General features: G+C 43.7%; 1 protein-coding gene across 1 annotated transcript; it reads left to right on the top strand.

Annotated features, from left to right (window-relative positions):
* Positions 1-7,054: 7,054 nt before the first annotated feature.
* GCM2 (glial cells missing transcription factor 2) lies at positions 7,055-13,697 on the top strand (the record flags this gene model as incomplete). The annotated part of the gene is made up of 5 exons (XM_082732143.1): positions 7,055-7,144; positions 10,530-10,782; positions 10,911-11,023; positions 11,485-11,610; positions 12,753-13,697. The coding sequence occupies 5 exons, from the start codon at positions 7,055-7,057 to the stop codon at positions 13,695-13,697; spliced, it is 1,527 nt and encodes a 508-aa protein (XP_082588269.1).
* Between the last annotated feature and the right edge of the window lie 12,473 nt (positions 13,698-26,170).

Below are 26,170 nucleotides of genomic sequence, written 5' to 3'. Positions count from 1 at the left end.
CAGGCTCCCTGCTGAGCAAAGAGCCCGATGCAGGACTTGATCCCAGGACCCTGAGATCATGACCTGAGCCAAAGGCAGAGGCTTAACCCACTGACCCACCCAGGCTCTCCTACAATATTGTTTTAGTAAGGAGGTATTCTACTATATACAGCTCCGAATTCCGCATATTCTTAGTACTGATTTAAAAGGAAAGATACCATTTGAAATTAAACATGTGAACAGAATATTTTTAAGTGAAACTTTTGTGCCCGGAGTGTTCCACTGATGTTCTCACGAAATCCTTACCGCCACCCTGAAAGGACAGATTCTTTATCTGGGGAGATTGAAAGGCTGGGAAAGGTTAAGAACTTTCATGAGATCTGTTAGCTGCGATTTACACTCAGACTCTCAGACGCTCAAGCCTCTGCCTGCTTGAGACTCCACTTGGCTTCTGTGCACTCAGAATAATTCCGAACCCTTTGCCTTGGTCTTCAAGGCTCTGCAGGATTTGATCTGTCAACTTCTGCCTGACTTCCCTACTAAGTCAAAAACAAAAACAACAACAAAGTTAAATTACATTAAAAAAAATTTTTTTTTTAACTCAAATTCTGCCTTCCCTCAGGGCCTTTGCCCTGACTGTTCTATGCCTAGACTGCTTCTTCCTGCCACTTTCTACCTGGCTGGCTCCTTATCACCCTCTGATCTCAGCTTCATTATCACCTTTTTAGGTCAGTCTTCCAGGACTAACTCAAGTAAGGCAAGTGCCTCTGCTCTCCACTCTCCATGATGATCTCCGCTTTCTTTCCTTCCTACACCTTTCCTTTAGTCAGTGACCTATTTCTTTGGCTTTCCACCAAGTTGTAAGCTCCATGTGGGGAGGAATTGTATGTTTTTTTCAATAGTGTTTACCTAGAATACTACCTGGCCCAAGATAGTTCAGACTAAGATATTGGTAGGGTAGTCGAAGGTATGGTAATGAACTGAATATGAGACTAGGGAAGAGGAAGGAACAAAGATTTCTCTGCCTCTGGCTTGAGCAACTGAGAACTTTTGTGCTGATAGCCAGCAATCACAAAACTAGGAAGAGGGCGCACACGCACGTGTATACACACACACACACACACACACACACTGCTCTCTCCCTCCCCCCCCAGCAAAAAATAAACTTGATCTTTACATAGAAAGCGTGGGGGACAAGTCCACTCCCAGTGTCTTCCTTCACAGACTGCAAAGGACCTTCCTCTACCTGTGTACAAAAAGATTGTTTTTAAAAATGTCTCCAAGAAATGAAGCTCAAGTTTTAAAAATTAAAGTAATGAAGCATCATAGGGTCATTCCGAACAAGAACTTTGTTGACTTGTGCCACTGATTATAGGTCTAAGTAACATACTACTTAGAAATAATTGAACTTTCTTCAGTATTAGGACAACTACAGACTACCACAAGTAGCAAAGCAGACATTGTTGTCATCACCGTCACACAAAATAGACAAACTCTGTAGTGACAGCTATCAAATAGAAGGCTTTGGTTAAATGAACCATTTTTAGAATGAGAGCTTATAAAATGAAGTTTTGGAAAGTGTGTTTCAAGCCCAGTCGTGAGATGGAGCTCTAGGTTGCTTTTAGACTTCAGTGAATTTTAAACACTCCTCCGGGACTTTTACAGCAACTTCCAGGATCAAATATTAGCAACACCCACAAGAGAATTCACAAGACATTTACCAATGGATCGTTACACCTTTCCCTCAAGAGTAATCCCTGGGTCTGCACCTTGGTTTTCACAACACATTATGCTACATTAAGTAACAGCATCTCATCTGCTCACTTCACCCCAACAATTATTTAAAAATACAATACACAAAAAAATAAACTTCAAATATCTCCTAAAGATATGTTTGTTTTTGTTTGTTTGTTTTTTGTTTTTCGTTTTTTTTTTTTTTTAATCTACCTTGGGCTCACAGTCCTACTTCTATATGGACTTGAAAAGATCCTTGAATGTCAGCACATGTTACAATATTATTACTTACAAATATGGGAAGTTGGGTCAATTCAAAGACCCAAATGCAGACTTAACTATTTTTTTCACCAGCAGTGATTCCAGTTAAACGAATGTTGAGAAGCGGGACCACTGGTGGGACCGTGGGCCTTTTAGGGACCTTTATCTACGGCTCAGGTAGCCCGAGTCCCCGCTTGGTCCCTACACTTGGGACCGCAGGTCTGAGCCCAGATGGGTTAATGTCACTGCACGGTCTACGCAGTAGCAGCAAATTGAGAATGATTTGTTGGCCTCTAAACATTAATTCTCCAGTTTCCTCTTCCATGGGCAAGGGACCAGCGGTCTCTCTCCTGGCTGGTTCCCTCGCTGAAAGCTCCGGATAAACTCTAAGCAAACCTAAGCGTCTGGAAGGGGTCAAGGGTCCGCAGCTCCCCGACCTCCCCCCTCCCCCCTCCCCCCTCCAGCTCTTCCGCTGGCGTCAGGGCACGGTAGCAGGTGCCGGGTCCCGGGGGAACACGCCAGCCTCTGCACCCAGAACCCGACGGACCACCCATCCGTACGCCCCCCCCCCCGCCCCGAACCGCAGAGAAAGGGCTCGGACTGAACCCCAGCCCTCCCAGACCCACTCACCGCCTGCATCCCGAGGCTCCCGGCCCAGAGCGCGCCTCCCTCGGGCGCCGCTTTCAGCCTCGTGCAGTTCTGCGGCCCCAAACCCGGACGAGCTGGGCTCCCCCACGGCGAGGGCCCGGGGAGCCTCGCGGCTTTTGAGCTCCAGTCCTCGCCGGGACGCTAACCAATTTACCGCACCTGAAATGTACCCTGCCCTTATATGAGACGCAAGATACCCTCGCGAGTGGTTAGCAGTCGTGGTCGGGCCACCTGGGCGCCCACGCACACCTGGAAGCGGTTCCTCCGAGGCTGTGAACACCGTCGCGGAAACACCCTTCCTTTGCGGAGCTCCAAACGGACAGATACTCCCTCTGTAGAAGCCGCAGTTTTCTCTCCGCCTTCAACTGCTGGCGGAGCTGTTTTTGGTCTCTGGATACTGATAGAGACAAAAACTGGAGCTTCCCCAATAGGAAGCAGATTTGCACCTGAAATTGTGAGAATATTCCTGACTTCACAAAAGAAGGGCTGCCCCCCCACCCCAATAACATGGTCTTCTCAGTCAAAACCAAAACCAAACAAAGCGGGGGGAGGGGAAGCAAACAAATAATTTCATCCACTCGCCTTTCCTACCTATTTCATTTAACCCAGCTGGAGTGTGTGCTAATGACCAGGTTTTCGCCGTTAAGTAGCCTGTTTATGTGGACACGGTGGCAAAATAAATTGGACTGTGTTTTTTTTGTTGTTGTTGTTTTTGTTTTTGTTTTTGTTTTTTAAGCAAACAAATATGGGGCACCTGGGTGACTCAGTGGGTTGAGCCTCTGCCTGTGCCTCAGGTCATGATCCCAGGGTCATAGGATCAAGCCCCATATTTGGCTCTCTGCTCAGCAGGGAGCCTGCTTCCTCCAGTCTCTCTGCCTGCCTCTCTGCCTACTTGTGATCTCTCGTCAAATAAATAAATGAAATCTTTTTTTTTAAGCACCACTAAGATCTAAACTTTCCTTGTGTAAAAATTTGTGTTATGATTACCAACTATGGGTATTTCATGTCAAGACATTTACAGAGCATACCTGTTTGCATCAAATTAAGACCTAACAGAACGAGAATCTCTGCTAGTCAGCCCAGGTCAGCACACAACCTGACTTCCGTTCAAAATGGTACTAATTTCAAAGATCATGATGTCTGTTTCCTGCCCAATACCGTGTAAATATACTTACCTTAATTTCCTGATTTTCACCCAAGCCTTGCAAATGCAAAGGCTTCTGCCTTTGCTTTTTAATTAATGAGCTTTTACTGTATCAAAACAGTAATGAAGGAAGAGCCAGCTATGAATATAAAGTTGTTCTGAATCAAAGAAAATACTAGCACAGGAAAAAAAAAAATGGAAGGATAGTAACAAACAGTAATCAAAATATAGTTCAAAATATAGTTTAAGTGCATTTGACTTTACAGAATAAAATAATATAATGAGAATACAATAAAATATAACAAAATTACAATTTGCTTAATAATCGGCAAAAACTTGATAATCAATTATTTACAGAATTTGGGGGGGAACATATCCTTCCAAAATATAGGGTTGTTAATGCATTCAAACTTTCTGGAGAAATGTAAGACAACACTGTAGAAAACACAACTATTTTTTATTTTTATTTTAAAATTTTCACTTCAATTAGCTTTTTAATTTTTTTTAGGGAGGCTCCACACCCAACCTGTGGCTTGAACTCATGACCCTGAGATCTAGACCTGAGCTGAGACTGAATCAGATGCTCAACCAATGAAGCCACCCAGGCAGGCCATGAGCTTATTTTACTAAAACATTTTACTGAGACATAATTTTAGAGCAATTTGGAACTAAGATTTTAATTCTTCTGGAACTAATAATGGGAGAGACTCAATGACATTTCTTTAGAGACTAGAATCCATTTAGAAAAAAAGGTATATAAATAATTTATTTGGGTTTAACGTTAAAAATTGTTTTTATATTTTTTTAAAAATGTTTTATTTATTTGACAAACAGAGATCAAAAGCAGGCAGAAAGGCAGGCAGACAGAGAGAGAGGAAGCAGGCTCCCCACTGAGCAGAGAGCCCAATGCAGGGCTCCTTCCCAGGACCCTGGGATCAACTCAAGCTGAACGCAGAGGCTTTAACCCACTGAGCCACCCAGGCACCCCTATATTTAGATTTTTGAAGGTAAAGACTCAAAGACTCTCTAGGAACATTCCAAGATTATAGAGACAAGAAAGATTCTAATAATTTTTACAATAAGACCCAAAATTAAAATTAACATCTATGCAGTCTCAGAGGTGATTTTAAATATATTTGAAGTTATGTGAAAGCATTTTAGAGTATATATTATTTTAACCTATCACAATTAATGGCATATATATTTGTCAAAGAAAGGTGTGAATAGTTTTAACATTTGGAAGACAAACAGAATAAAAAAAAAAAAAAAAACAATTGAAGGACAGGAGTCGCCAGACCTTCAGCACTCGGTTAATATGATGAAAATCTGCTAACAAAACTCCTGGGGTGAGAGAGGACACGCTCTTCGCTTCCTCCCCGATCCTAGAGACTACGGGAGAGTGATTTTAATCGGAAACCCTGACCTACACAATCTTTCAAAAAAGGGAACTTGGGGGAGGAGAAGCTGGGGGGATGACCAAGTCCTTTTTTTCGCGTGGACTTTCGCCTCTGGTTGGGAGGAACATCCAGCTTGAAACTTAGAAAAAGAAGAAAATTCGTGAAACTGCCCCAATATGGCATTTTCTGTCACCGGAGTTCTCCGCTGTCCACGCTGGTAGCTCTGAAAAGCATCTCAGTATTGGACCGACTTTCCTAACAAACCTGACTGTGCCCTTGGCCAGGAGGTGAGAGGACCGAGAGCGCGGACAATTCATTAGCGCAGGTTGCGGGTTTAAGGGGCACCTGCTTTTTCCGCCTTTGGCCAAAGGAAGAGACTGGTCTGGCAGGAGGCGCTGGCCGGGGCGCGCTCCCGGCCGGTCCCACGCAGCAGCGGTCCGCGCGCCCGGAGGGTGCTGGACGACTCCCAGGTCCAGCGCACGCCGGGCTTCGGGGTTTGGAGGGATACGGGTCCCACCCAGCATCCCCTCCAACAGTGACTGGCCTTCAGGAGCCGCTCTTTTCTGGATACGGCTGGGAACAGAAGCGTGCCGCCTGCAGAGCAAAGGCACGAGAACAAATTCTGGGAAAGCACTTCCTCGCCGCTCAGAGTGGCTACAGAGAGATTTAAGTCATGTCAAACGATTTCTTTTATGGGACGCCTCTAGGTACCGCAAAAACCCTAATGAGTCTGTCCCGGGGGATCCATGGCGTCCTGCGCCCCCCTCGCGTGGCTGGCTCCTCCAGGCTCCAGAAAACCTCCGCCGATGGAATGGGGGTATTTCCACGACAACACACCAATAAAGACGATCTTTAAAACGTTGTTTCCAGTGGATGGCTGCTGAGAAATCACGGAGTCCCAATCCCCTGTGTAAGCAGATAAGGAAACTGATGCCCAGAGAGAACTAAGACGAGGGGGGGGGCGGTGGGGGGAGAGAGAGAGAGAGAGCGAGCTGAATGTCCTGCTTATGAGCGCTGGGCCCGAAGATCCCCCCACCCCCGCTCCTCCCCTCCCCCTCTGGATACCTGTAGCTCATCTCATCCCTCCTTCTCCAGGTTCACTTTCAGGGACTGTTGTCTCACTGGGCCACTTCCCAGGTGCACCTAGACCCGGGAGCTCACGGGGACGTTTGGCATTCCTTTGGACGCCAGTCCACCAGCCCCCAGGAGAAAAGCACAGACTCCCCGACACTCACAACAGCTGTGACAAAGCCGGAGAGCAGAAGTCCAAAGCCAGTGGGCGCGGGCGCAGTTACCCAGACTTGGGCGCGCGACGGCCAGGGTCTTACAAACCGTGCCTAGGAATTGTATCGGCTGGAAAGCCTCTGTCGCAAAAACCTTCCATCGAAACACAACCCCAAACCCCAGAGGCGAGGAGAGGTTAGGGGAAAAAAAAATTTTTTTTCTACTTAAATGCGACATTTCACCTCCCCACCCCCATCCTCGCCCCCGGACATCTTGGTCAGTTTCCCGAGGGCTCAGGTCAACCTCCCCGTCCGTTCCTAGGTCTCTATCCGGGCGGGGGTGACCCTCCTCGCCGGTGCGGGGAGGGTGGGAGCTGGCGAGGAGAGGGGAAAGGCGGAGCCTGGAGGGGGGGGGGGTGTCTTTATAAACGTGCGGGCAGCTGGCCAGAGCCGAAGCTGCGGTTTCCAGCGCCGTGGCTGAGAACAGAGCTCGTAACCCTCCTCCACCACTTCTGGATTTCTAAATAAATTCTCTCTCTCTGTCTCTCTGTGTGTCTTTGTCTCTCCATCTCCATCCAATAAGACGGGAAACATCACCTTGCCCATCCAGGTTTTTTTCTTCTGTCTTTCAGGATCGTTGGCGGGGAGCGCAGGCAAGGTGCGGGCAGATGCTGGCGGAAGTGGGGCAGAAGGCGGACTGCGTGTGCCCCTACGGGATGAAGCTCAGTTGGGACATCAATGATCCGCAGATGCCTCAGGTGCGTGAAACCCGGTACGCGCGCGCAGGTGGCTCTGTCCATCCAAAACAGGGCTGATGGCGTTCAAGTTCTTGCAGAAAGTGAGGAGAGATCTCCTCTCCAACTGCCACCTCCCTGAGAGTCCTCAGTTGTTAGATGCCACAAGACGCAGAGTTGGGATTAGTGATGTGTCTTCTCCTTGCCCTTGTCTGAAACACACCAATTGTCCGGGGAACTGTCAATTAGGCTTCAAGTTCTCAGTCATCTGGTGAGAACAGGACACCTGTCGCTTGCTTTCCTTTATCCAAGCTAGAAACCAGGTGATTCTCTCATCCATTCTTTGAAATCTATGAGAAGGGTACAGCGAATGTAGACATCATTGCTTCTTAATCAGCAAAACTGTAAGACGACTATAAATCACCATGGCCCGAATCTTAAATAGTGGGACTGAGGTGACTGATGCAGATGCCAGTGGCTGCCCTGGATGACATGCTAACCAGACCACAGGCGACAAGGGAGCCTCTGGAATCTGGACTTTGACCCTAACTTCTGATCTTACTTCTCTAATGACAAGGAGACCACCTCCTTTTAGGGTGATTTTATTTTTGTTTTGTTTTAATGGAACAAAGTAGGGTAGAGCCGAGTCCAGGGAATGAGCTGGACAGTTATGCTTGGTCATACTGGTTTAGGGCAGAAACTGAGGAGTGACTTTGAAGTCCTGAGTGTAGATAGAAGGTGAGAGAAGTGGCTTCCCACACATTTGCAAAGGTGAGCTTCCAGCAATGTTTGGAACTGGGAAAGAGACTACCACATGCCATATATATTAATCAGAAAATAGCAAGTCATTAGCAAGGTCATGTAGCCTCTCAAAGAGATCAGCAATTTTTTTTAATGTACATACGTTTAGTAATCTGTTCTATTTGTTTTAAAGTCTGCTACTTCCATCATCCATTTGTGGGAAGGTAGACCATAGCACAGCAAGAACATCTCATCCGCACTGACTTCCCTCCAGAAAATCTTCATAATAGTCTAATCTTGAATTTTAGGAAAGAGCCACTTACAAATAATGGAAAGATGGCTCCTCTTTTGTGCATTTTTCTAGACTTTCTGAGCAAATGTAAGTTACTTTTCCTTCATGAAACTTCATAAGAGGTTCTTAAGCAGAGAATGTGTGTAATATCTCAAACGTGCATGTGCACTGGGAAATAGAAGTGGAGAAACAGGATCCTAGCCTCGCTCTGGCTGACTGAAGGAGAAAGAGCTAAACTGGTTGTATGACCTTGAGATAGTTCCCGAATATGCCTTCGTTTCAGGCTAAGATGATCTGTCATCTAGTGGTGGAACTAGATAACAATCTCAAGCTATCAGCCAGATTTTCTGTCATGTTCAGGGTGTGCATATTTGTCTGCATGTGCCGATACTTTAGAACAAAAACAATCCAATCCTTGAGTCCTCCATTTTTTGCTTTGACTTAAAAATATGGTCTCAGTGGCTTCATTTTCAGTGTCACTGCCTTAGTAGCTGTTATGAGACATGAGGGATGTGGGATTCTCTACCTTTACAGGGGGACACTGATGAAATATTCTCTTCTGGGAAATTTTCTATTTTGCCAAGATCCTTGGATTGAAATGCTCACCTTATAAACAGCATTTAGTCTACACTTAGAGTTAATAGTACATCATTAAATATTTCATTTGTGACTTTCCTTAAGTCAATGTATTAATTGATGGCAATTACAGTATTTCTGAGAAAAGGTAAATGATGCCTCTTGGTAATAACAATGATTTCAACCATATCCCTGTGGTTTGGGAAACAAAATTACCCATTTACCTATTTTTGTTAGAATGCATAATACTAATGAGGTATTCAAGTCTGAATTGTCCAAATGAGAATAATTTTGCTTTGCCAATGTTTGATTGAATGCCCTTGGGGTGGTGGGAGAGAGAGAGGTTGCAAACAGCTTGTTAAGTAGTGATAATACTCTTCTGAGCCTTTATCATATCAGGAAAGCCAGTGGCACCTGGCTGTCACAGATCTGTCTGAATCCCAGTTATGCCACTCTAGAAAGTTCTGTCTCTAACTTCCACTTCCTCATCTATGAAATAAGAGTATGGACGCCCATCATGAAAGGTTGTCGTGGGGATCATAGATACTCCATAATGTGGCTTTGTGGGCCATACTGTCTCAGCGCCTTTAAAAGCCCAATTCTGTCATAGATGGAAAACAGCCCTAGCCAATATGCAGACAGATGTGCACGCCCATTTCCCAATACAACTGTGTTTATGGGTCTTGAAATTTGAATTTTAGATTAATTTCCATGTGTCATGAAATCAAATTCTTCGGATTTCCCCCCAAGCATTAAAAATTATAAAAGTCATTCTTAGCTTGTGGATCGTACTAAGACAGGCTGGATTCCTGGATTCCTAGGGCTGACCCCTGAGCTAGAGAATACTGGCTAAATATTAAGCATTTCATAAAGGGCAATTTTATATTAAACTTCTATACAAAAGAGACCTTGCGGTATAGATAATGCATATCTTGGGCAAGACCACCAATGATGGATGCTGAAGCAGTGTTGCGTGTTTTAGATAAAACTTACAATTTCAGCCATGCGGCTCTTTGTTGAGAAGAGCAAAAATCACATTGCTCTCGGATGAGGTCCAGGACTTCGCCGGTTCCATCCCATGCTTTGGGTTAGTCCTTCATCGCGGTGCTCCTATAACCTGGGAGAGCTAATTTGGGAGGAGCAGGGAAAGCTGTGTTTATCTCTGTCATGTTGCTCTGGGTATCACTGCTGATGCAACCAACAGGTTTGAGGTAGAGGCAAGAGATTTAGAAGGAAAAGCACTGGACCAAAACGGAAATATTTACAGACTGAATCGCATTTCAGCGATAGGGCATTATAATCACTTTTTAGCCTGGCGCTTTGATGCTTCATTTGAAAACATTTTCACTTCCAAATTAACATTGAAATGTACCCAGAAGTGGTCTCCCATGATGGTAAGAACAGGCCCAGGAGTCAAACTAGTAGGACTCAAATCCTAGAACCAGGTCTTACCAGCTCTGTACCTTGGACAAGTCGGTTAACCTCTTTGACCTCTGTGTTCTGTCAGATTAACTTACCCATTATAGTAGTTCCTATTGTCTGTGTGAGTTATGGAGGCTAGAGGAGCTAGTGCACAGACAGCATTTAGAAGATAAGAACATTATAAACATCCATGACTAGCCAGTGGTCAGAACCGGACAGGCACAGACAGGACGGGTGGCACTTTGAGATGGCACAGTTGTGGGTTTTAGGACACTGCTGGAATTAAAAAGAATCAGTTTTTATTCTAATGTGCTTGGGAAAAAATGAAAAGCACAAGGTGTCCGGCTTGGGCTTCACCCGCTCGCCCCGTCCTTCCAGGAGCCGGCGCACTTCGACCGCTTCTGCGAGTGGCCCGACGGCTACGTGCGCTTCATCTACCGCAGCGACGAGAAGAAGGCGCAGCGCCACCTGAGCGGCTGGGCCATGCGCAACACCAACAACCACAACGGCCACATCCTCAAGAAGTCGTGCCTGGGTGTGGTGGTGTGCGCTCGGGCCTGCGCCCTGCCCGACGGCTCCCGCCTGCAGCTGCGGCCCGCCATCTGCGACAAGGCGCGCCTGAAGCAGCAGAGTGAGGCGGGGACCCCGTGGGGTGGCCTAGTGGCCCCGAGTTCCCGGTTCCCAAGGAATGTTCCCTTTCCTCCTTCACAAGCACCTGGGGTCCGAGTTATTAATATTTCTCTCCCGCTGACTTGGCAGAGAAGGCGTGTCCCAACTGTCACTCTGCCTTGGAGTTGATTCCCTGTCGAGGGCACAGCGGATACCCCGTCACCAACTTCTGGCGGCTTGATGGCAACGCGATATTTTTCCAAGTAGGTGGGGGGGGGCATCACAGTCTGTGGTGGGTATTTTCATCATACCACGGGGACCAGACCACCTGCCGTGTGCCTTAGGAAGCCCGGACTAACCCAAATAGAGTTTCGTGGTCTGACATCGGGGCTGGGGCTCCCGGAGCCTTACCCAGACCTGAGGAATGAGCTCTGCCTCTGTGTGTTCTGTAAGGGCAGCAGATAGTGAGCCAAATTTTAGTGAATATGGGGAAAAGATTGTTAGGTGATCTTTTAGGATTTCTATTATCTGTGCTGTTTTATGAGTTCAGTAATTTTTTCTCTGTCATTTTGGAAAAACAAAAAACAACCTGAGATCTTGGGAGAGACAATCAGTTTTTGACAAACGTCGCCAGCTTCCTTCAGCAGAATAGGTTTATAAATAAAGTTTATAAATAAGTTTATAAATAAATAAATAAACAAGATTTACTTCCTTATTAACGCAGGCCAAGGGAGTGCATGATCACCCAAGACCAGAAAGCAAATCAGAGACGGAAGCTAGAAGAAGTGCCAACAAGAGACAAATGGCCTCTTTTTACCAATCCCAGAGAAAGAGAATTAGAGAACCAGAGGTAATGGGGAGCTATCATGACACTGTGGTCTTTGTTCATTTTCATCACAAAATACATTGCTAATTATGTAACATACGAATGTCATAAATCAATTAGGTTTTATTTTATGTGAAAATTATATCTCCCACAAAATGTCACTGAAGCCACAGTTTGGATAGAGTTCCTAATTTCTTCTTCTTAAAAAAAAAGCAAACTATCTCTGCAGTCAGTGAGATGGTGAGGATGTGTGCCAACGGCCTGATACAAGGACAGGTACTGGGTTTTAATAAAGACAGAAACTTGTGCGTACCAACAGTGCACTAACAGTGCCTTCTTGAGACCATCCTTCGCGTTATTTACACAGAACGAATAAAACCTCTTGGGGCAACTTGCTCTGGTTTCAGCCAAAGCACGCCAAGCTGGCCGTGATAGTCCAGGGATAAGAGAAACTGGTGTTCGAGTGCTTTCTATGTGCCAGGCACGTGAGGGCTAAGAGCTTCACAAATGAAACGGTCACAAAAGCCACAAGAGAAGGTGGTTGTTACTGAAAGTTTTACAATTAGGAATCTGAGGTTCAGAGAGGTTAAGTAACTGGTTCCATTACTGAGGGACAGAGTCAGGATTTGAACCCAGGTCTGGGTCAGGCTCCTGTGACTCCGTTATTATGAACAGAGGATGAGAAACACAGAGCCCTCTGCCACTCAGACCCACCCTGCCTGGCGGCCATGAACTCTCTTCGTTCTGCAGTATGGAATTCATACCTGAGCAAGCTCAAGTTCAACCCTTGGGTCCTATGCCCAAATCACATACCTGAGCAGTTGCAGGGCTCACAACACACAACTGGCCCATTGGAAATTTGTTTTTATTATGTTGGTTGGCTACTGTTACAGATGAGGGCACCCATGTAATTTATATTTTAATTTACAAATAAAAATTTATAATAAAAATTTATATATACATATATATATATTTTTTTAAGGCTGCCCTGGCTACTGAGGCTGGGAAGTCCAAGCTTTCCGGGTAGATGGGCAGGGGGATGTTTTCAGAAGCATAGTTACACCCTGAAAGGCTCTTCCCTTTCTGTATGCTGTCGCAGTATCTCAGAGCAGGGGGCTGCTCTGAGATATATATATATATATTTTTAATGTATATATTTTTTTAAGGCTGCAGAGAATCAAGACAACAGTGGACATTGCAACAACATGCCTCCCTTGGAGAATCCAGAAGAGTTTGATGTAATTGCTGACACTGGCACTGGCTTCCCTATTCCAGCGCAGCCTTGCTTTTCCTTCCCCAGCTCCGAGGCTTACAAAGCTACCTGTGACCTAGCCACCTTCCAAGGAGACGTAATGCCACCCTTTCAGAAATATCCAAATCCAAGAATTTTTTTGCCTGGGCCACCTTGCAGCTATGGATTGGCAGGTCCTAGTTACAAAAATTCAAGCCCACATCCCACCCATTATCCAAATTCCAGCAGCATCCCTAATGACACAGACTGGGTTCGTCTGAATGCACTGCAATATAACGTCAATTCCTACAGCAGCTTTGAGAGAAGCTTTGATTTCACCAGTAAACAACATGGCTGGAAATCAGCTCTTGGAGCACCTGGCCTTGGGGAGAGGCCCGACCATGGACAGCTCCAGGCTGTGGCCACTCACCCGTATTATAACTCAGAGCTTCCCTGTAGGTACCTCTCGACTCCCCCAGCAGGTGCTCCAGCCCTACAGACTGTGATCACCACCACCACCAAAGTGTCCTACCAGGCCTACCAGCCCCCTGCTCTGAGATACTGCGACAGCATACAGGAAGGGAAGAGCCTTTCAGGGTGTAACTATGCTTCTGAAAACATCCCCCTGCCCATCTACTCGGAAAGCTTGGACTCCTCAGCCTCAGTAGCCAGCGCAGCTTCGCCAGCAGGGTCACTTCCTTTGAAAATTCCAGGCAATTGCAGAGCCATCAGACCCACTCTGGCCTTTCCCCAAGAGTCCACTCCCTCCAGGACAGATGGAACAGAGACTTGGGATGTGTATCCATCGAGGTTGGGATCTGCGATCAGTTATTCAGATGGGGCTAGTCCATTCTTTAGCTATGACAATGAGGACTTTTGAACAATAGCCTTGGACACAGTGTAATAGTGGTGTCCATGCGTGTAGTGAAATGTGGACTAGAAGCCATCTCTTGTTTGAGCTGGGAAGTTGATCTAGCAGACATATGTAATAAGAACAATGCTGGTCAGCTGAGAAAATTGTGGGTTGGAAATCTTTAGATAGTATAGGGAAATTCTGCACAGCATTTTAAAACCTACCCCTACAGGGGTACCTGGGTGCCTGAGTCAATTAAACCTCCAACATGATTTTGGCTCAGGTCAGGATCTTGGGGTTGTGAGATCAAGCCCCATGTCAGCCTCTATACCCGGCGCACAGTCTGCTTCATATTCTCTCTTTTTCTCCCTCTCAAATAAATAAGTAAATAAATAAATCTTCAAGGGAAAAATAAACCCTACTGCACTAAACTTGGGATCAGGTCTGAAATGTGACTCTCCCAAATGAACAAATAAGCAGGTTGGGTAGCTTGATGATTAATAAGCTAAATTCACTGGAGTAGAAGCCACGAGTGCTGGTTCTCATTCTAAACCCTTTCTCATTTGACCATAGGGAATTTTACAAATCCTTATCTGGCCCTTAGAGGTTGTCAAAATAGTTTCAGGAAGAAATCTTTACAATCTTAACTCCCAAGTGATTTCTCAGAATTTTTATTTAGCATTAACAATCCATTACAAGAGCTTCAGGAAATAAATTTGATCATTTTATCTCCAAGCATATAACTACAGCCTTTTAAAAAATCTACAATAGAATGATAACATGCAATTGTTTTTAAGAGAATTTTGTTTTCCAGTATCAGCTAAATACCTTTTCTTAACATCAATGAATGTTTTCATAACAGAAACAGCCTAACGATGATATGTATTTAATGGATTATTATTGTGCTAAAATGTGTTTTTTTTCTGATTAAGTTTCAGTATTAGAATTGAGATCTTTTATTCAAATACAGGTTTACTGTTCCTTTGTTACTCCTTATAAATGTTATTGATAATATTTGATCGAATGTAATAAAGATGTTTTAAGGTAGCATTGCTGATGCTTGAGTTATTTCAAAAAAGAAATAGGGGCGCCTGGGTGGCTCAGTGGGTTAAGCCTCTGCCTTTGGCTTAGGTCAGGATCCCAGGGTGCTGGGATCGAGCCCCGCATCGGGCTCTCTGCTCAGCGGGGATCCTACTTCCTGCCCCACTGCCTGCCTCTCTGCCTACTCGTGATCTCTCTGTCAAATAAATACATAAAATCTTTTAAAAAATAAGAAAAATTTTGTTCATATTATGACCTGGGAAACTGTTGCTTTAATATACAAAAACATATAGATTCACTTAACAATAATATAGTTTATTTCATTTTATTTTTTGTACCTTTTGACCCCCTTCACCCATCCACCCATTCTGTCCACTCCCCTCCCTCACCTCTGGCAACCACCGATCTGTTCTCCCATGAACACCCATCTTTTGTTACTTTAGATTCCACATGTAAGTAAGATCATACGGTATTTGTTTTTCCCTGTCTGACTTATTTAGCATAATGCCCCCAAGATCCACCCACGGTGTTACAAATAGCAAGACTTCATTCCTTCTTATGGTTGAATAATATCCCATTGTATCTATACGCCGTGTTTACTTTATCCATTCATCCATAGGGAGACAAATATTTGGGTCATTTCCGGGACTTGACTATTGTAAATGGTGCTACAATGAACATGGGGATGCATATAGCTTTTCAAAGTAGTGTTTTCATTTTCTCAAAATGGATACCCAGCACAGGAATTGCTGAATCACATGTAGTTCTATTTTTTAAAAAATATTTTATTTATTTATTTGACAGAGAGAGAGAGATCACAAGTAGGCAGAGCAGCAGGCAGAGAGAGAAGGGGAAGCAGGCTCCCTGTGGAGCAGAGAGCCCGATGCGGGGCTCGATCCCAGGACTCTGAGACCATGACCTGAGCCGAAGACAGCGGCTTAACCCACTGAGCTATCCAGGTGTCCCTACATGTAGTTCTATTTTAAAATTTTTGAGGAACCTCCATGCTGTTTTCCACAATAATTGTACCAGTTTACATTCCTCCCAATGGTGCACAAGGGCTCCCTTTTCTCCACATCCTTGCCAGCACGTGTTATTTTTTTGTCTTCTTAGTAATAGCCATTCTGAAGGTGTGAGCTGATACCTCACTGTGGTTTTGGTTTATATTTCCCTGATGATTGGTGGGTGATGCTGAGCATCTTTTCATGTACCTATTGGTCATTTATGTGTCTTCTCTAGAAATGTCCATTCAGATATTCTGCCCCTGTTTTTAATCGGATTGTTTTTTTGCTATTGACTTGTGTGAGTTTTTTATGTGTTTTGGATATTAACCACTTTTTAGATATAGGACTTGTAAATGTTCTCTCCCACTTAGTAAGTTCCCTTTTCCTTGTGTTGATGATCACCCCTGCTGTGCCAAAACCTTTTAGTTTGATGTCATTTCACTTATTTTTGTTTTTGGTGTCAAATCCAAAAAATCATCACCAAGACGAATGTCAAGGAGTTTGTTGCCTCTGTTTTTTTCCTAGGAATTTTGTAGTTTCAGGCCTTACATTTAAGTTCCAAATCTCCTTGAGTTAATTTTTGTGTATGGTATAAGACAGTGATCTGGTTTCATTCTTTTGCAACTAGCTGTCCCAGTATGATTTATTGAAGAGACTGTTCTTTCCCCATTGTATATTCTTGGCTGATTTGTTATAAGTTAGTTGCCCATACATGTATGGATTTACTTCTGGGCTCTCTGTTCTGTTCCATTGGTTTATGTGTCTGTTTTTAATGCCACTACCATACTGTTTGTTTCTTACAGCTTTGAAATACAATTTGAAATCAGAGAGCACAATGCCTTCAGCTTTGTTCTTCTCTTTCTTTCTTTCTTTCTTTCTTTCTTTTTTTTAGATTTTATTTATTTATTTGACAGAGAGAGACACAGTAAGAGGGAATACAAGCAAGGAGAGTGGGGGAGGGAGAAGCAGGCTTCCAGATGAGCAGGGAGCCCGATGCGGGGCTCCATCCAGGACTCTGGGATCATGACCTGTGCCGAATGCAGATGCTTAGCTTAACTACTGAGCCACCCAGGTGCCCCTGTTCCTCTTTTCCAAGATTGCTTTGGCTTTTGTGGTCTCTTGTGTTTCCACACACATTTTAGAGTTGTTTTTTTTTTTTTTTTCTATTTCTGCGGAAAATCCCATTGGAATCTTGGCAAGAATTTTGGAATGAATCTGTAGATTGCATTGAGTAATATGTATATTTTAGCAATAAGAATTCTTCTGATTCATGAGCTCGGTATTTCCACTTATTTGTGACTTCTCCGATTTGTTTCATTAATGTCTTACAGTTTTTAGTGTGCAGGTCAAGCCTTTCGCTTTCTCAGTTAAATTTATTTCTAGGTATTTCAGTGGCTTATTTTAGAAGAATTATTTGCTATACTAATAAGAAAACGCCTATTAAAAAAATTCAGAGTCCACCACATACACACTCACATTTTTGCACAGCTCCTGGTACTTACTAAAATCACTCGGTTTTCAAATTACTACAAAGTACATAAATTTCTTTTGAGAATGGAACGGAATGAAATGGAATTTCCATAGAATACTCAACCTGCATAACTAAATGACATCAAGTCAGACGCCATTTTAAATTATTGAGTGTTATATACTTTTTATCAGGTTCATTAAAGCCCTAATACCCGGATGTAATAAATACATTGAGTCCTGGTCTCCAGATTAAATAAATATGAATACACTCCCAAGAGTCCTTAGCTAACTCTTTCTTTAAGGAAAGGCTGCCCAGCACATTCATGGACTACTTTTTTCTTTCGATTTCTGTTGCCTGAACACACAGCTTGTAGTAATGTCTAACACTTATATGACACCGGCAGGGGCCAGAAACTGTTCTAAGTTTTGGACATACGCTAATGTTTTTAACCCTCCCAGCTGTTCTCTGAACTATCTGAGAGACGTGCAGTAACTTACACAGAGCTGGGATCGGAAGTCAGGTCACCTCCAGAATCTAGATGTGTAGAATATGATGTTAGCTTTGACTGGAGTCATTTATCGCTGAAATTCCATTTACACTTAGCACACATGTCCTTGGCACCAAGCAGGGAGTCCTAAGTATATATGTCCCTATGTGGGACCTGCGGCATCCACATAGGACAGGCAGAAAAGAGCAGAGCAGGGAGGGGAGTGGAGGCCCTGAGGCAGACATTTCCCAAAGTATGGTACAAAGGGTGCCCTGGTTACAGGGTGATTCTAAATAATCTGTAGATATTTTACGTGAATCATTACAGATTTCTGTTAATGTGTAATAAAGAAAGATGTAAGTAACACATCAAACTGATGATTTCAAAATATTCTTGCCTAGACAAAGCAAGAGAGTATGGGGATGTTTGTTGGAAGGCAAGGCAACTTACAAAGAGAGATTATGCAACCAATAGTGCACAGGTTGCAAGGAAATTCCAAAGAGTGATTAAAATGGATCAAAATGGGTGAGCACTACTGACTAGTGAGACACATATTCCCGGAGCCAGGGGACAGTGGGTGGCTCAGGTAGAAAGAGTCAATGGTGATGACAGTGAGCTTGTAGAAAGTGGGAGCCAATGAGGGAAACAAACACACACGGGACTTTTGGCCTCTGCAAGTTTAACCACAGCGCTGAAGAGTCTAGACAGTGGGCGGTACGCAGGAGCCAGGGTGTGTGAGTCCATCCCAGGAGAGGCTGGTGAAGAGACATACCTCAAGTGTCAGCCAGGGGCCCCACAGCAATGCCATCCTTCAAGGAGCCAGGATACAGAGCAGGGTGGCTGTGTAGCACAGATCGGTTCTTGTGAACCGGGCCAGCTGAGGAAGGCACCGGACATGTAGACTCTGGATCGTATTTACTGCTTAGAAAACTGATTGGTTAGGGAGTACCAAGTTTTGTGGGGAATGCATGGAAGTAGAAAACCTATAAAGGCCTAGCCACCATATTGACCGCCATATTGTGATTAATATGAAATACTGATTATGAATGCTAGTTTTTAATAGCTCTCTACTTGCGAGTTTATTAGTAGCTTTCAAATATGGGGAGCATAAGTTAGAGCAGCCAGAGTTTCTGACACACTTTGCTCTGCTCAGCTGATGAACTGGGAGGGGCCCAAGCCTAGAGCGAGACCCATGACAACACCAGCTGTTGAGCACAGGGGGAGAAAAAGCAAAAGAGGTGAGGCCAGGCTTGTAGCTGACACCTTTGGTTCAGGCAGAGGACCACAGGTAGACTTAACCAGTGCCAAGGGACACTCAACAGAAACACGAATTATTCACTTGCTAATGATTCATCCTTCTAGTTCACAGTCTGGAAGTGGACTTATCTGGAGAAATCTTAGAGTATTGAATCCAACCTCTGACAGTTTCAATGGAACATTTGTCAGAAAAGCAAATGGGCTGTTTTCATGATTAAACATCTTATAAAACACTATTAACTTACCTGTGAGTTGCTGCATTAAGAACATCATGGCAAACAGAACTCACAACTGACAAAATGAGTTGAAAGACAGTTTCTCACCACACCCATCCTTCTTTGGGCTACAACTTCCCTCTGTGATAGGCAACCGTGGCTGTACGTTAGAATCTCCTGGGCAACTGCAATAGTCCTAGCAGGCAGGATGCACCTCAGGCCAATTAAAGCAGAATGTACAGGGATGAGACCCAACCGGCATATTTTAAAGTTTCCCAGATAATTCCAAAGTGCAACCAGTGTCTATGATTTGTCAGAATAGTACTGGAAACCTTGTTAGTATATGTAGTTCTAGGAAGCTGAAAGCAATATGCTGTGTGGAGACTTAAAAGAAAGACACTATTCTCAGTGTAATTTATCTTTATTATCTTCGACTTTTCCCTGGATGCCATTGTTGGGTTCGTTTAATGAAGAACGGAAGAAGAGAAGATGCTGGCAGGAACCAAGTCATCCACTTGTTGCTATTTAAAATACAAATTAAAAATTGAATTTTATTTATTTTTTTAAAGATTTTATTTATTTATTTGATACAGAGAGAGGGCTAATGAGAGAAAGAGAGCACAAGCAGGGGGAGTGGCAAGCAGGTGGGCAGAGGGAGAGGGAGAAGCAGACTCCCTGCTGAGCAAGGAGCCCAACAATATCCCAGCCCAACAATGATCCCAGGACCCTGGTATCATGACGCAAGCTGAAGGCAGGCACCGAACCGACTGAGCCACCCAGGTGCCCCTAAAAATTGAATTTTAGAAACAATAAAATAAGATATAATACTCTGCCTACAAGTCAAAGCATGAGCTTATTCCTTCCTTCATTCATTCAACAAATATTTATCAAGTTCTACTATGTATCAGTGATGTGCTACTATTAGATAAATGTGGGGAGTTACACAGAAGCCTCTGTCCTCTGGGAGCTCATAGGCTGGTATGCTACATAAACATTAAAGAGACAAGCACACAATGTAAAGGAGAAACCAGGCTCTACGCTGATGTGGAGAATAAGGAAATAGAAGCAAACTCACTGGGATAAGTGGTTAGGGGAGACCTCCCTGAAGTACTGAGTTAAGAACCAAAGAGTAAGAAATCTGTCCAGGTCAATAACTTGGGAAGAGACTGCAGATGATAAACAGCAAGTGCAAAGGTCCTGGGGCAGCAGAGCACACGTCCCAGAAGGTTTAGTGCAAATGGACAAGAGGAAACACAATATAAAATGGGTTGGAAGGGAGAGTGGGGTCCAGATTCTTGAAGTCCAAAACAAGAAATTGACATTTTATTCCAAAAGCAATGGCGAAACATGCAAGAATCATAAGCAGAAAAGCAACATGATCTAAGTCATGTTTTGAGAGGACAATATTGAAACTATGTAGATAATGGGCTGAAGGGGGGTTCAAAAGGGAGGGTGACAATGGCAAGTCATTCAGGCATGGCATGATGATGGTTTGTATTGGGTGGTCGGAAGTGGACAGGTTCAAATGCAAATTGGAGGTAGAATCGATAGAAGTTACTTACAGTTTAGATGTGAGATAGGAAGGAAAAGGAAAAAAATCAGGAACAACTCTCATTTTCTAGGTTCGGCCAACCGAGTGGCTGGTGCTGTTCTCCGAATAGTAGCAGCTGAGGAAGGAACAGTTACAATCAGTCAGTGCTTGTGAGTCATCTGAGTTCTCAGATAACTCTAATCCTACAGCTCTGTGGGGAGATCTGAGCTACAGAGAAAACCCAGGAAATTGCAATTCTGAAGCTGCTTTTTAATAGCTCACCTTGTAAGATAGTCTGAAGTTGTGCTGCCCAATAGCAGCCACTGGCTTTATGTGGCAATAAAAATTAATGAACTAGAATTAAAAATTCAGTTCCCAAGTAATACTGACCACATTTCCTCTGCAGCAATGTGTAGCTAGCGGCTGCTGCACAGGTAAATGCATACTTGGGTATTTCCATCCTCACACAAATTTCTATCAGACAGTGTTGGTACAGAAGAAGAAGAAAGGGGAATCGGTATGCACCATAAGGAATTCCCAATTGGTAGTATGGGTAGGAGGATCTGACAGAGGAATGAAAATTAGTGGTCAGATAGGGAGAAAACCAGGATAGAGAAGGGGGGTCACAGAAGTCAAAGATGAGGACAGAAAAGTCTTTGGATCCGACAACATGGAAATCATTGGTGACCATGGCAAAAGCTGTTTCTGGGGTGGGGTGGGGCTCTAGGAGGTGTGTTGAAATGGGCTTTGAGCCAATGAGTTGCAAGGAGTCGGATGTAACATGTCTACCCCGTGGGTCATGCAAACTTGATTTCACAGTGTAAATAAAAGCCAGTGTGTTTTATTAAAAGCTATATTGAATGGTGCCTGGGTGGCTCAGTCAGTTAAGCATCTGACTCTTGGTTTTAGTTCAGGTCATGATCTCAGGGTTGTGGGATCAAGCCCCATGTCATGCTTCTCATTCAACTCGGAGCCTGTTTGTCCCTCTCCCTCTGCTTCTCTCCTGATTGCTCTCTGTCTCTCTCAAATAAATAAATAAAAATCTTTTTAAAAAATTAAAATTAAAATAAAATAAAAGTCTTTACATAAAATGATTTCATTTGTTGAGCTTCTACAAGGAAAAAAAATATTTATTTTAACTGTGTAGTCTACTTAATGGGAGAGAATATATTTTTATTATCTTTTAAGGTATAAATGTCATAAATAAACTTCAGAGTAAACACTTCAAAAACCAAAAAATCACCCTTTAACATCTTTATTTACAAACCACACAGAACGGACAACCAGAGTTCTTACCCCTAACTTCTTCTGCTGAGAGTCACCCTATCTGTTCATATTTCCATACCACTTGGCTAAAGCAAAAAAATATCCTCCCTATTCTACATCAGTAATGGCTTTCCATGAATCGGCCCATTAGAGCTGGATCTCCTGATCCTCTCTCAGACAGCTGAGCCACCCATACGACTTTGTGTTTTATGGTGTGTCTGACAAGTCTTTTGAAACATGAGGCATCTGGGGGCTGTGGTGTGGAGAGACGAGGTTGAAGAAGCCCATCTCTGACTGTAGCCACCTGTGACCCTCCCGACTGATGTACCAGAAGGGCCCTACTAAGTAAAAATGCCACCTGGCTGCGTGTGGAGACCTCTGCATGTGGAAAATAAAACATTCTCTCTCCTCATGACTCTTCAGGGTGAGGTTTTAAAAACAGCAATTGAAAAAGCCTTGTGTCCCCCGGTGGGCCTTTTACTAGACTGTATTACTGATTCAGGTTTCCATAAGTCACCTGAATTCCTTCTCTTAACCACCCTAAGCACTATGCTTTTAAAGATCTTCTCTGGCGATTGCCAAGATGGAACACTAAAACCCCTTAGTTCAAGGGCACCCAGAATTACGACACCAGAAAGGGATGTACAGAAGTCATCAGTAGAGGTCTCTGTCCTCGGGCTCAGTTGCTAGCCCTGCAGGCTTCTGAACAGAGATCCATCCATTTCTGCTTTGGGTGTCACTACCCTTGTTACAAGAATATCGCACTCATCATGAAACTCTAACAGAGCCTTTAAAATAAAGGTATGACCTTAAAGTTTTGATTTTGTGATTAAAAAAATCAAGTTCATCTTAGAGGACATATCTGCAAAAATGATTGAAAAAAATTTTTGACATATTCAACAGAATATAGCCATTCACCAGATGTATGCTAAGTGCTCAGTATAGGAATTATATGAAGAAGCACAAAATGTGGTCTCTGCCTTCAAGAAATTTTCTAGTAAGCAAGAGAAATAAGACACGTCAAATAGCCTGTTACATCGTGGCCAAGGCTACATTATCGCAGGCATTTATCATATCTTAGAAATTTAAACAATAATGTCTCTAAGAATTTTCCCTTGCTAATTTTAGACTGGACATTACTAGGCACCCACCTCAAGTTGAAGGTGAGACACTTGAGAACTTGCTTTGCAAAAAGGAGAAGAGAAAGGAGACCACTAAAGGCTTCCCATAGTCAGTCTGGAGGTAGAGGAGAGCCTCTCAGCCACGCTGTTGGACTTGGTGAAGGGGATCTTAGCCTGCTGCCCAGGTACCAGGGTCTTACACAGCTTCGGAAAACAGCTCCCCTTCCACTTCCAGGTGGACAAGATGAGCCTGGAGCATTTCATGGTGGTTGAAACCAATCACGAACAACACAACTCCATAACTATGGGTTCATGTCAAAAGAACACAAAAGTCAGCTGAAAGGGGTCCCAATGGCCAAAGCTGGAATGATTATTTTTTAAACATAGTCCTGTATTATAATGCAAAATATTTTTACAAATCCATGAGTCCATCCTGATATAAAGATACAATTGAATAAATAAATAAACTAATTCAAATGGGGGAGAAGAGAAACATGTCCAGAATAATTCCAAATAATTTACGTAGCTTCTACACACTCAAGAAGATGAGGCGTAACTCCCCATTCCTTAACTACATGTCATGCATTGTGATTTCCTTCCAAAGAATACTACACAGAAAGGGAAAAAGAGTAGCTTAACAGTGTGAAAGACTGACAAACTCTCTCTCAGCCAGGTGAACGAGGCCAACATCAAGAGCAAGAAGTCATGTTGATACATGTGCCCTTCATGTGATGTGATGAAGATGTCACTTCACTTCTGTGCTTTTTCCTCCTCCCCAAATCAGAACTCTATCTAATCATTAGAAGAACAACAGATGAGGGGCATTGTAGAAAATAGCTGACCAGTATCCCTCAAAAATATCAAGGTCATCAAAATAAGGACAGTTTAAGAAGCTCACCATCTAGAAGAATCTGAAGAAAATGACAAGTAAACATAATATGGCATTCTGGATGGCATTCAGGAAAAAAAAAAACACAGTAAGACACTGGGTAAAAGTTAAAGAAGTCTGAATAAAGTATGAACTTTAGTTAATAATAATGTATCAATTAAGTATAACAAATGTACCACACTTGTGTAAGATGTTAATAATACAGGAAACTGAGGGCGCCTGGGTGGCTCAGTCAGTTAAGTGTCTGCCTTCAGTTCAGGTCATGATCCTAGAGTTCTGGGATTGAGCCCCAGGACGGGCTGTCTGCTCAGTGGGGAGTCTACTTCTCCCTCTCTCTCTGCCCCTCCCCCCTGCTCATCATGCTCTCTCTCTCTTTCAAATAAATAAATAAAATCTTTAAAATAAAAATAAGGGAAACTGGGTGTTGGCATATGTGAACTCTACACTATTTCCTCAATAATTCTGTAACTCTAAGGCTGTTCTAAAAACTAAGTTCTAGGGGCGCCTGGGTGGCTCAGTGGGTTAAGCCTCTACCTTCGGCTCAGATCATGATCTCAGGGTCCTGGGATTGAGCCCCACATCAGCCTCTCTGCTCAGCAGGGAGCCTGCTTCTTTCTCTCTCTCTCTCTGCCTGCCTCTCTACTTGTGATCTCTCTGTCAAATAAATAAATAAAATCTTTTAAAAAAATAAATAAAAACTAAGTTCTACATTAAGTATAAAATAAACACTTCCTCCTGGACCCTATCTTTGACAGCAGAATCTCATGTGCAAAGGAATGATAGAGCAGAGCCTTTCACTAGAAGGGCAAAATATTCTTTGTTATGTGTCTAAGGCCTTATTATTTCCCACTTCAGTGTGTATTTGAAGGCATTTTCCCATCTAGGATTTTGATCAGACTAGGGCACTGGACCAGATTTAGCAAGATGAAATTTAAAGTGGCACAGGTCTCACCCTGCTGGTTGGGAGTCCACCAAACAGAGGAATGCATGTTGGAACTGGTGGGTCATCAGCAGCCCCTGTCAAAGGAACTCTGGAGTTTAGTTGGCACAGTGAGTCAACAGTGTGAAAGGCTACCACGTGACAGCAGCTTGGGAAGCAGACAAGAGCATGGCTGGACAAGATGCCGCCATGGTTACAATGAGCCACTATTGTCCCGACCATCCTCCCTGGGTGGACATTCCTCTATCTTGTCACTTTGCGGCCCAGTAGCATGTTGGGCATGCCCCAGATAGGCCCATTCTGGGGGGCGGCACCCCAAACAACCAAAATTCTGAGGCTGACGGCCTTTGCTATTGAAGAAGCCGGAGCAACCGTAGAGGATGTGAATAGAATCACACACTCAAGTCAAGCTAATGACATTTCTTTTTTTTTTTTTTTTAAGATTTTATTTATTTATTTGACAGAGAGAAATCACAAGTAGACAGAGAAGCAGGCAGAGAGAGAGAGAGAGAGGAAAGCAGGCTCCCTCTGAGCAGAGACCCCAATGGGGGACTCGATCCCAGGACCCTGAGATCATGACCTGAGCCGAAGGCAGTGGCTTAACCCACTGAGCCACCCAGGCGTCCCAAAGCTAATGACATTTCTTAAGTGATTCTTCCATGCCAGGCCCTATGCTCAATACTTTTCACATATGACCTTTTATCCTCTGTTAAAAGATGTGGCCCCTAGGCTCTGTGCCCATCATGGAATGTGCTTGAGAGTCTCTCTTCCTCTCCCTGACTCTCCTGCTTGTGCTCTCTCCTTCTGTTTCTTTCTCTCTCTCTCTCTTTCAAATAAATAAATCTAAAAAAAAAAAAAAAAAAATAGACACGACCACCACTCAATGACCTGAAACAAAAAGCTGAAATTATTGCTGAACAAGGGAGAGCGGTGCTTATCAACCGCACAGTCTCAGAGCAAGGCTGAGAGTTGCACTGCACTGGCTTGGGCAAACGTCAAGTTCAGGGACTGTGCATGTTCAGAATAAGAGGTCTCAGGGATGGGTTGCTATTTAAGTCTGGAGACAGAGAAATTCACTAAGACAGTTGCTGGCTGGCTGACCTTCGGAAGTACAGTCATTGCTGAGGGGCCGCGGATGATGGGCTGTTTTTGAGAAGTGTGATCTCTCACTGATTTGTCTACTGGTTATTGTAGCAGGTTATCATTGATCAATTAGGATTACCTGTTGCTAAAGCCACAGAATGACGGCTACTCTCCTTAAAGGAGGGTTATCCTTTT

This window comes from Mustela nivalis (genome assembly GCF_964662115.1).
Source record: "Mustela nivalis genome assembly, chromosome: 5".
NCBI lineage: Eukaryota > Metazoa > Chordata > Mammalia > Carnivora > Mustelidae > Mustela > Mustela nivalis.
This window is presented reverse-complemented; position numbering and strand designations above follow the sequence as displayed.